The sequence below is a fragment of the Salvia miltiorrhiza genome, chromosome 4 (assembly GCF_028751815.1).
Source record: "Salvia miltiorrhiza cultivar Shanhuang (shh) chromosome 4, IMPLAD_Smil_shh, whole genome shotgun sequence".
Taxonomy (NCBI): domain Eukaryota; kingdom Viridiplantae; phylum Streptophyta; class Magnoliopsida; order Lamiales; family Lamiaceae; genus Salvia; species Salvia miltiorrhiza.
The window spans coordinates 50,561,560-50,574,542 of record NC_080390.1 but is presented as its reverse complement, the minus strand read 5'-3'; the positions used below and the strand labels follow the sequence as shown (position 1 = coordinate 50,574,542).

The following is a 12,983-nucleotide window of genomic DNA, read 5'->3' as shown; positions in this document are numbered from 1 at the left end:
ATAATGGAGTTGATTTTGGTTTGACGATAATAAAAAGTTGTTACATTTTTTGGAGATATATATGGAAAGTTGCCAAATTACACATTTCACACTATCACCTCTCTCTCTCTCTCTTAGATCTGACGTCATGCATGCCTGAGATAGGGCTTCTTCTTCGTCTCCTTTGTTTAGTTGTAAAGATGATGCAAAAATCCCATTAATCATGCATACCAATCAATACCTTACTCTACTTAATATGTATTTCATAATTTCGTTGATAGTTGATTGGTATATTGGTATTTTGATTTGTTAGATAAAACATAGAAACATAATCAATGTGGGTCATGATTTATGGAGATATGATTGGATGATCTATTGTGTCGTATTTAGCATTAGTAAGAATATTATTATTATTATTATTATTATTATTATTATTATTATTATTATTATTATTATTATTATTATTATTATTTGTCATACTTTGCAAAAATCACAACAAAAAATTAATAGCTGCCTTATATAGCCCTTCTTTTGTTTATCTCCAAAAGATTTAATTGAAAATAATTAGAAATCAATCTATGAGATAGCGTGTAAATCAAAAATAATTTATATGAGATATTGCTACGAGTTCGTAAATAATTTTTTATTCTCTTAAATTCAAAAATAATCTATAGTCTAAAATTGCATGTAAATCAAAAAGAATATTCACTTTTGCAAATGACTACAAGATCCCATGCAATTTATATTTTGAATTTTATTTATTGGATGAATATTTCTCACAAAAGATTTAATTGAAATTAGTGATCTACAAATTTTTACATATAAATTTCATATATAGATGATGGGAATAAATGTCGTTCAATTAAATGTAGATTTAATTACATTTAATTAAGAATATAAATTAGTCAACTTTTCAAATATAGATCAACTTTCCAAAAATGAATTGAGTAAAAGGGTGGGAATTTTTTTTGGCTGGATGGACCATCTTTTATATATATATTCCGTAATTACGTAATATTCATTAATGTTAATGGTCGCGTATCCCTTAACGACTGTAATACAAACAATTTACGAAGAAACATATGATAATCAAAATAAGCAAAATGCCCTCCATGTTTCTTTGAGGGACGTTTACTTTCGTTAATTAATCATGGAAATAGTAAAATTAGTTATTTGTTTATTTAAATAAATTAAACATTTGGAATATCCAAGAAAATATATTATTTATATCATTTAAGTTTATTTTTCTTGATTTATATCTCATTTAAATAGTGGTATTGAAAAAAAAAATCATATTATTGAGAATAAAAATACTCAAACATACTTATTCGCTGTGTAAATATATGAAATGCGAAAAATAAAATTTTCGCTACTTATGAGATTCGAACTCAGGACCATGAATTCATCCAACAAGGTGATGAATTAACTGTAGATCTTGATGATCTTAGGGCTGAAAATTATTCTTATTTTATATTTTAAAAGATGTTTTTATTTTAGCTCACCATATATATATATATAGAGAGAGAGATAGATAGGTTAGGTTCAAGTGAAATCACATACTACCTCTGTCCACAAAAAAACTTACTACTTATTTTTATACTATTCCCCACCACTTATAATATCTTATTTACCCTTACTTTTCATCGTTTTGTCACTCTCAATACTAATTAAAATACTTTTTCACCATTCCTAATACACACAACAATATTTTCACCAATCTCAATACACTCTTAAAATCTATGTCATTTCCTCCTAGAAAGTTCTTTTATCGACGGAGGAAGTATATGATTGAATTCTAGTAGTACATTTACTTAGGTAGTATGTAGTACCAAATGTGAACCATATATTATGTACATGTGGTGCACCAAGAACGCGAAATGTAGCAGAGGCCATGTAAAAATACATATGTATAAACACAAATATGCATTACTTTGCATACAAAAATATGCCACAAAATATGCAATTAATATATTTTTGTCTGCAAAGTTATGGATATATATATGTATTTTTGTGTTCAATTATATACATTATATGCATAATCAAGGCGACAAGCGGTGCCAAAATAAAAATTTAATGATTGTTTTTATAATTTTTTTAATATTCAAAAGTTTTATCCTTGTGTATATTTTGTCATGAAAAGGCATCTGCCACGTATCGCGTTCTTAGTGTGCCACATGAACAAAATATGTGGTCCAGAATTGATGCTATGGAGACTATCTAAGACTTGTATAATACATGATCTCTCTCTCTCTCTCTCTCTCTCTCTATCTATCTATATATAGGGAGAGGTTCAAGAAAGAACCACAAATAAAAGAAGACCGGAGAACCATTTTCAGCCATTCGATCATCAAGATCTACGGTGGATGCATCATCTTGTTGGATGAATGCAGATCCTGGGTTCGAATCCTGAAGGGAGCATTTTTTTTTAGTGCATTAATTTTAACAGCGAATGCATTAATTTTTACAGTGGATGCATTAAATTTGATGGTTCTCCCGTTCTCACAAATAATGTAGTTCTCTCTAGAACCACACCCTATATATATATATATATATATATATATATATAGGGAGAGGTTCAAATAAGAACCACTAAATAAAATTAGAACAGAGAACCATTTTAAACCATTCGATCATCAAGATCTACGGTGGATGCATCATCTTGGTGGATGAATGCAGATCCTGGGTTCGAATCCTGAAGGGAGCAAAAAATTTATTATTTTCGGATGCATTAAATTTAATAGCGAATGCATTAATTTATATAGTAGATGCATTGATTTTAATGGTTCTTATGTTCTCACGATAAGTGTGGTTCTCACTATAACCGCACCCTATATATATATATATATATATATATATATATATATATATATATATATGGTGCGGTTATAGTGAGAACCACAATTATCGTGAGAACATAAGAACCAATAAAATTATTGCATCTGTTATACAAATTAATGCATCCGCTATTAAATTTAATGCATCCGAAAAAAATAATTTTTTTGCTCCCTTCAGGATTCGAACCCAGCACCCGCATCCATCCACCAAGATGACGCATCCACCGTAGATCTTGATGATCGAATGACTTAAAATGGTTCTCTGTTCTTATTTTATTAGTGGTTCTTATTTGAATCTCTCCCTATATATATATATATATATATATATATATATATATATATATATATATATATATGGAGCGGATCATGTAGATTGACCCTCTTATCATAGTATATAGATTTAAATATGGATCACACAAGGTGTGTTTGTGATGCACTAGGAGCGTGACGCTTGGCAGATACCTTATAAGGACTTTCAAGGCAAAATACACGCAGAGGTAAAATATGAATAAATTTTTTGAAAATTTATTTATTTATTACTCAATCTGTCTCATTCTAATAGGCTCACTTCTTTTGGGCACGGAGATTAACAAACTTACTTTTTAGATGGCGAAGGGTGTGGTCCACACTAATTAAAAACATTTATTTATTCAAAATTGAAAACGAGTTTATTCTAGTGGGACATTCCAAAAAGGAAAACGAGCATGTTAGAATGGGGCAGATGGAGTATTATTATTTTCTGTGGTAAGAAATTTATTTTTTTGGCACGGCCACCATCAAAATTATGCATATAATTGAACATAAATATGCATATACATAAACATAAATATGCATAACGTTAAATAAAAATATGCGGAAAAAAATGAATATTAGACAATTTTTTAAAAAATAAATAAATTTTATTCTTATTTTACCCATGTGTGTATTTTGTCTTGGAAGGCATCTGCCACGTGTCACGTTTCTAATGAGCCACGTCGTCAAATTGTGTGGTTTAGATTTGAACCTATATACTATGAAGAGAGTGAATACTACAAGATCTCATATATATATATATATATATATATATATATATAGAGAGAGAGAGAGAGAGAGAGAGAGATAATGTTTCCAATGAAACACCTACATTAAATAAAATCCGTCATTGTTATTTGAAAAAGTCGAAGTAAACTTACAAGAATAACCACTCTACGATACACTCAACCAAAAATCTTAGGAGGTAATTGGTGTGATGGAATGAATGGAATGAGGGTGGAATGAAATGGAAGTATGGAATGAAGATAGTGAAAGAATGATAAATCTTAAATTATCCTATATTTGGTATGCACAATGAATAATAAATTAATGAAATTGTGATTCTTTATTTGATTTCATTCTTATGATTGGTAGCTAGAAATAAAGTTTAGCAATGGAATGAAATTGTTTTATTTTACCAATTTACCTTTTACATCACTTTAAAATATTAAATTTATAAATATAATTGAGTAGATAATTATTTTATTGATGTATTTCACAAAAAAAATATTTACATAAAATATAAATTAAAACGGTAATGTTATGGATGTAATATACAGTTGTATACGATATACACTTGTTTCTTAAAAATTAAAAAAATCGATGGTCGATGGATAGATTTAAGTGTTTCTAATTCTATTTTTTTTCTTTAACTTTATAAAACTTAAACATTTGAATTAATTAATTAATATTTAATTATGTCAAGATTAAATATTATTAAGGAGTCTATAAAGTTTAGCATAAATTTCATATAGTATTATTTTTATATACATAGTTAAAATGTAAGCATATTAATTTTCATTTAAAAATAATATTATTTCAGCATATATATATATATATATATATCAATTTTACAAATTACTATATTTTTTTTATTGTATTATACTATAAATAGTTACTTTATTTAAATATATTTTTCAATTATCTGGACCTAATGTTTTTAGTATATACTATAAGTTAGAAAAAAAAAACAATTAGTTAATGTAATTGTTGACGTACAATTATTAAGAAAAAAAATATAAAATAAAAATATGAAAGTAAGAAGGAGAACAAATTATATAAAATAAATATGTAGAATCTTAATATATATGATTATGTAAAGTGTTGCATCAATTTCATCCATATATTAGATTATTGCTTTAATATTAATATTTTATTTTTCAAAAAAATACTTTTTATATTTGGAGTAAAATAATAATAATGTCAGAACTTAAATTTAGAATGATTAAAAATAAAATGGATTGGCTAAGACTATAATAAGTGGAAGGATAGGAATGATGATTCTCATAAATATAAGAATAGTGATTCTATGCTCTAAAAAAAAAAAGAACAGTGATTTTAAATTAAATGATATTCCTAATAGTGGTATTGAAACACGTTAATAAAAAAGAAAGAAATTTATACATAATCAATCTGCAATTAACCCACCAGCGCAATTTATTTGTAAATCGTTTACAGTTGGAGCACCAAAATGTAACAATAATTAAAAAAAAAAGAGTATGCACACCATACTAAACACCTAAGTGCCTTTGTTCAAAAACAGAAAGGACATTTACAATTTCCTACAATTAAAAAAAAAAAAAAACAATATTTGATATTTAGAAATATTTCAGTGTAGTGAAACAAAATAAAAATAATATAATACTGTAATTAGTAAAAAGGGTGAGATTAGTACTAGGGAAGATAATTTAGGGATTGGTCATTGTCAGTCCAGTCGGATTGACTCCAGTAAGCAGGATCCACGCCAGCCGTTAGATCAAACAGCCCTTGATCTCCGTCGTCGCCGCCGCTTCCCCAGCCCAGCGCCGCCGCGTTGCTAATATCTTCCATCTTCAAATCATCCGCCTTCCCCACGCCCACGCTCGCCTTCTCCGCCGCCGGCTCCTCCTGCCCGTACGACGTCGTCGCGATGTCGAGCCCCATCATCAATTCCTCCGATGACGTCATCAGCCCCGTGAAGCTCCCTCCTTCGGCCGAGAAGATCTGCCCTGCCATCGACGGACGATCATTAACGAACGCCGGCTGGTGATCGAGGCTAGGGTTTGCGAGGGGATTCACGTTGGAGAAACTAGCGTCGGCGAAATTGTACATCACGGCGGAATCCGACGTCGTGTAGATCGGCACCGAGCCTTCCTCCGCCGACGTCGGAGGAGCAGTTGCCGCCGCCGCCGCCGCGGTGGTTAGGCTGGAGCTCTCGCTGCTGGAGCTCTGCGCGCTGGACTTGGTCTCTCCCGGCGGCGCGTCGTCCTCGGCGGCGGAGGAGGCATTGGCCTTAGGCTTGGAGCGCTTGGTTTTGCGGCAGCCGCCGCCGACGGGGACGTTGCGGAGGACGCCGCCTTTGGTCCAGTAGCGGCGGCAGCTCTTGCAGAAGTGGCGCGGCTGCGAGAGGTTGTAGTTGTTGTAGTAGCAAAACTTGGTGTTGAGCGAGTCGCAGCGCGGGCACTTGACCACCTGGTGGTTGAGCGGCCGCAGACGCCTATCTCCGACGCTTATAAACCTCCCTCCGCCGCCGCTTCCTTCTCCAATGCCATGCATATCTTGCATTCTCGACGATTTGACCTGCTCTAGGTTCAGCACTACCCAATTTTCCGGCATTAGCCAAAGCTCAGTGTGTTGACATGTGAGTCACTGAACTCTCTCTCTCTCTGCCTCTGCCCAAACAAATATCCCAGCAAATATTCTAATCCCAATATTTTAGTGAAGAGCCAAAATGACGGGTGTACCCTTGGAAGCATTAACTAATTAAATATTGGTGAAATTCGGTTGCAGAGACATAAAATTTTTGTGACAGTGATCAGGTCTCATATCACATGAGATACTCTGTGGTCGCATTCACTTATCCGTCATCAATATCATTTCACGTACCATTATTTACATGGGATAATTTCAATACTAGTATATAAACTGTTATTGTTACAGTTAAATAAAACACAATTAATAAAATTGATATAATAAGGTAGAGTGGTGATGACACGTGTCGGGGAGAGTGCATATGGGAGCGCGTGATCAGGTGTTGTCGGCCAATGTTGCGATGGCTGCATCCGTCGTTGGTGTCAGACACAACTGATTCACAATTTGCCACGTCTATCTACTGTTGGTCCATTTACTAGCACAAATCGACTCACTTTTAATAACATAATCTTGCCCATAATATCTTAATTCACTTTTCCCAATTACTCCCTCCATCCACAGCCCTTCTGACTTAGGTTGATGCTTAAATGTGATCCCCACCTGAACACTAATCATCTACAGTCCTAGTATCTTAAATTGGTGTTTAAATCTTTATTTTCATAAAATTCCCAATTTTATATTTTCATTTTAAAATTTCAAATTTTCATTAAAAATAAAATTCAAAAATTATAATAAAAAAATATTACATAATTTAAATAATTAAAATAATTACATAAAGAAAATATAGATTTTAAAAATTAAAAATATTACAATAATTAAAAATTAGGTGAAAATTAAAAAAAAAGTTTAAAAAATTACCATGATTTTAAAAGAAAAAAATAAAAATTTAAATAAAAAAAATTTAAAACCCTACCGACCCCACCCCACCCAACCGCTTTTTTCCCTTCTTTCTTTCCCACCCAGCCGCTTCCCCCCATTTATCCTCTGCAAGTGATTCATGCTTTAATTTGCTTATATTTATCTAACTTCAATATATCACATTTTTTATTTAATCGTGCGCATGTAGCGCAAGATTCGCCAAAAAGAAGCCATCGACCCGTTGCTTAGTGGAGATACGGCGTCGACACAGGGCGATGCTCCAGCGCGGGTGTGGCGCTGCAGACCTGGGGCAATCCGAGGCGATGGAGGCGTGTTGCAGATGCTCTAACTTATTTCGTTTTGGGTAGGATTAATTTCTTGTTGATATGTAATTTAAAAGGAGTAACACTAAACAGTCATATTGTGGCCACTCATAATTTATTTAAATAAAAAATAATTTAATGTATTTTCAAAATAAAAATAAAATTATTTAATTGTATATTCTATATTGTAGTTATTTTCGCAATTTTTGATAACTTTTTTATTTTTATTAAAAATAAAATTAAAAATAAAAATGAAAAAAAGAGAGTACAATGTAGAGAATATAATAAAATAACTACATCCTATTTTTATTTAAAAAAATAAATTAAATAAATCAAGATTTTTCTTATTATACTAGTTTGTGGGTAGCCACAATGACCCCACAATTTTTTTCTTTCACTATTTATAAAAAAATATGAGACTCAATCTCCACTCAAACACAACTATCACATTTTTTCTTAAAACCAGTGTTACCTTCATTGGGTCACAATTTTTAGGGACGGAGAAATAATATTTAATGTTTAAAGTATATATGATACTCTTTGCGTCCCGTAAAATTTGTGAGTCTATTAGAGTAGGACGGAGGGAGTATTACTTATGTACCAAATACACATATAGTTATTTGACATTTTAAATTCATTTTGATTTTATTTAAATAATATTTCATCCGTCCACAAATATTATAGTGTGGTTTGGGGAATAAGAGATGTGTATAAAATTGAGTAGATATTTTTAAATGGTTGAATTTTTTGTAAATATTAAATGTAAACTAAACTTAATTAAAAGTATAAATGATAGTTTAAAAAAAGAGAAATATTACAATTTTCGTAAACGAACGGAAATAATAATAAAACCACAATTTTTATAAATTGATGGAGTAATATATTTTTCCACATATAATATAATGCATAACACACATAATCAAATTTTATATTATAATATGCAAAATTAATTATGGTGTAAAATCAAATTGAGTAATATATTTCAGTGCATTGAGCCTTAATGCATGGGTAAAAATAAAAATACTCACTATCTTAAGTTTTATATGAAAAATGTCTATTTTTTTGAACAAATATATTTTATATTCAAATTTAGGTGAACGGACTAATATACTTGGATGTGGATGAGTTTGCTTTATCTTTTGTGAAAAAATCTTACATTTTTATTACATAATTATACTTGCGCAAGAAAAATATAATAAAAATATAATTAAACAATTATTGTAATGCCCGATTCATTTCTTCTTTTTTTTTTTTGAATTATGAAAAATTGATTTTAATTTTAGTTTTTAAATTATGTAATTGACCCTTTACTAAAATATCAAAGTAATATAGTAATCGGAAAAAATATTTAAAATTAATTTTTTATACTAAAATTTAAATTTTTGTCAAAAAATATAAATGTATGATCAAAAAATTATCTTCTCGGTGTCGGGAAAAAATTATCTTCTCGACTGAAAAAGTAAATGCACGCCCGAGCATGCAAATAATTTTATAGGTAGGGTGCGTTTACTTTGATGGAAAATGATAGAAGAAGTATATTTTCACTCATGAACTACCATTTTCACATGCTTATTATGATGAAAAATTTTATCCAAAAAATGTAGAATATTTTCTAGGGAAGTTCATTTCATCTCAATGTTGGATAATATTATTTTAGAGTAGGGATGTGAAAATATTTTTTTACATTTTTTTTTTAATTTCTAATAAGTACTCCTATATGATAAAAAGAAATAATAATACTTTTTCATTCTTTTTTTATCCATATTCTTCATTAAAAATTTTACAATAAAGTAAACGCAAACTTGAAAGAAATTTACGCGGCCTTTTAAAAAAATGTACTCGATTCAACGCTTGACTTTCACCAGCAACTAAAAATAGCAAAGCAAAATTCTAACAACGAGATTTTTATAGAAAAAATTTGTTCCCGAGCAGAAGGGGAGAATGACTTTTCTCTTGTCAATTACAAACCCTCATAATGATTTCTAAATCTAAATTCAACCATAGCATTCGAAACAAATATACTTTTGGAAATTGGTTATAGAGTAACCAATATTTTTTAGTACCGAAAATATTTAATTTAGCATAATTAAATGGCACAGAATCGATCTACGTTTCGAGTAGATGACCGCAGTATATTTATTTACTCAAAATTAGGGGTGAGCAGTCGGTCCGGACCGGACCGAACCTGACCGAACCGACGAAACCGAGGACCGAATTTTCAATATTTTTTGGACCGAACCGGACCAACTGAAACCCTAGGACCGAACCGAAATCGGACCGAAACCGCCATCGGTTCTCGGTTCGGTTCGGTCCAAAACCGACCATTTTTAAAATATTAAAAATTAATAAAAATATTAATAATATTAATAAAATTATTAATAAAAACATTAGAACTTAATAAAAATAGTAATAAAAATATTAATAAAAATATTAGAAATTAATAAAAATAATAATAATATTAAATATACATTTAAAATATATATTCGGTTCGGTCCGGTTTTCGTCGGTTTTGGCCTCCCCGGGATCGGGACCGAACCGAAATATTTTCGGTCCAAGAAAATAGGACCGGACTGGACCAATACATGAACCAAAACCGACCCGGACCGAAAAACCGATCGGTTCGGTCCGGTCCGTCGGTTTTGGTCCGATTTTGCTCACCCCTACTCAAAATCGATTTCCGGCGAGTGAGAAATAATTAGTTAAAGTTAGGTATTTGAAATGTGGAGTTGTGGGAAATGATAAGCATTAAAGAGAGATTAATGTTTATCCCACATTGATTTGTGGATAACATTTATTGCAGTATAAAAGTTATTACATCAGAGTATGTAATAAAACTGTGTGCACACGTGACTGGTAGTAAAGCCCACACGCGCGGGCCGCCACCGCCGCCCACCTGACCCCGGCGCCCGTTACCCAACGTGTGGCCGTGGACTTGGATCTTGGCAACGATTTCTCGGTCCAAAGAACGAGGCCTAATCCGTTTGGGCGTACACACCCGACGAGAGGACCCGTTGGTCTCCCAATTAGAAGCTTTTCACACCTCTGTAACTCCCGTCATAATGGGACGGGAGGGAGTTACCCAGCAGATATCAAACAGCCCTTACAAGAGTTTCGAACCATTAAAAATGTTTGTATTTGTGAGATGGACATATGAATGGAGGTTGTTGTTATTCATGATCTTATAAGTTGTTGTTTTGTTATGTGATTCGCTCTTCTTTTTAATTTAACAATAATTGTAAAAAAAAAACAAAAATATAAAATATATCTACTATATTTACACATTACTTTAAAAATAATTTAAGAAATGGTCGTCGGCTCATGGGCAAACGGGGCCTCATGTGGCTCCGTCCGTGTCTCCAATTATACTATCGAGATTTTAAATTGGGATATTAACTACAATCTTTATCCATATGGATAATACTCCATTTTAAACTTCAAATTTATTAACAATATTTTAAATTATTAAATATATTTATTTAAACTTCAATATATCAGTTTTTTTATCAAAAATATTTCCGCATGTTGTAAATATATCTTATGTATGTTGATCAAGAAATCTACCATAAAACCCTAACTTCCTATTTATATAAATAGAGGCATTTGACCCTCATATTGAAGACATCAAATTCATAATCTCTTTTCTATTATTTTGTTTTTCTCTCTAGTTTATAACACTGCATTTATTTTTCAGCCTCGAAAAATTTAACATATTTTGCTGAATGTCATCGTATGCCGCCGTTTTATTTCATATTATTTTAACAAAAATTAATGATGAATTAATTAAAACACTTTAAATTTATGTCATACTAATATTTAAATTTACGGAAAAAAAAACACCATTAAGGCATTAACAGTTTAAGAGCATCCACATCAGATCTCTCAAAAGTAATCCTAACTTTAAATTTGAGCTAAAATAATAAAAAGTTAGATAAAATGATCATCCAACAGATCACCTATATTAAGTTGGGTCCACAAAAAAATTTACATCCCCTCAAATCTAATCCTAAATTTACACCCCCTTAAATCTAATTCTAAATTTATAAATAGATAATGAAAAATAGGAGAACTGCTGTGTGCAATTGTAAAATAGGGGTTAAAAATAATCCAGAGAAGACTTTCCAAGTAAAATTTTGAGAGATCTAATGTGGATGCTCTAAGAATTCCTAACTCAAAAGTCAACCTAAGTTAAAATCAAAAGGAAGAAAATCCAAACACAAAAAATGAACCCTAAAGGTCTCCAAAAAAAAACCCTAAATCAGATTTCGCCCAAAATTTTTATAGATTTAGGAACGAGGAGATCTACTGCTGCGCTCAAGAACAAGTATATTTTTAGCTCCTATGTTTTTTTACACACTTTTTTTCTTAAAATTTTCGATTGATTCCTACTTGATTTACAAGAGGCAACAACATATTTTTCTCGAAATCACGATTCCAATCAATCCCCATTGAATTAATAGAACCGAAAAATTAACTTTGCCGGAGCCTGCCACAATGTTAAATAATTGACTCGATGTCAAGGATAGTTGCATTGTTGCGTAGTAAAATCCAATGTAATACCCCGTTTCCTCGAGCTAAGTTTAGAATAATTTTAAACGTAGATTTAAGATGATTCACGCCGGATTGAGAAAAAGAATTTATTTTTAATTCCAACAAAAATGAGTTACAAAAACATTTGTAAATTTAGTTATTGAATTTATATGCATTGCATATTTATTTAATTTAGCATTCAAGTATTTTCACGAGATATTTATTTAACGAACCCTGAAGTATTATTACAGTCCCGATATTTTATGTTCCTAATAGCTACTCTATATCATGATTATTTTATTTTTATACATATCTTTATACAGACAATCAAATCTCACAAATCAGCCAAATCTTTCAATTCCCACTTAACAAATCCCACTTTCACACTTTCAAATTCCACTAACATCACCACTACACGATATCTTGTCCAATTTCTTTAGCTTTTAGGTTGCCAATCTTTCTCCTTTAATGATTAAGGCAGCAACTCACTTCACCATTTCCTCACTCTTCACTCACGATTTATCCTATTTCTAAGTAAGCTCTTTTCAAGTCAACAATTCAAGTTTCCTTCACTGCAGTCCAAGTTGTCAGAAGCATGAAACAAAACTTGTGATCCAAAGGGGCATAGCCCGACTTTCTATCCTATTTCGGGTTTTAACAAGGTATTTCCCTTGTTTATTTCTATGAATTATTTATACCTCGATTATATTTATTCTTTCAAGAATTGGGGTGTGACAGAATGGTATCAGAGCATGAGTTTTCTTTCATGTTTCTGATAACCATAAGCTTTTGATGTCGAGTCTAGAATAGTATCTCTAGA

At 31.2% G+C, this 12,983-nt stretch overlaps 1 protein-coding gene across 1 annotated transcript; it reads right to left on the bottom strand.

The window, feature by feature from the left end:
* Positions 1-5,238: 5,238 nt before the first annotated feature.
* LOC131020299 (dof zinc finger protein DOF5.4) lies at positions 5,239-6,674 on the bottom strand. Its single transcript, XM_057949027.1, has one exon. The coding sequence runs from the start codon at positions 6,417-6,419 to the stop codon at positions 5,499-5,501; it is 921 nt and encodes a 306-aa protein (XP_057805010.1). The 5' UTR covers positions 6,420-6,674; the 3' UTR covers positions 5,239-5,498.
* Positions 6,675-12,983: the final 6,309 nt, after the last annotated feature.

What these genes read in the sequence shown, in the direction of transcription:
- LOC131020299 (XM_057949027.1), bottom strand. Translation starts at nt 6,419, where the DNA reads ATGCCGGAAAATTGGGTAGTGCTGAACCTAGAGCAGGTCAAATCGTCG.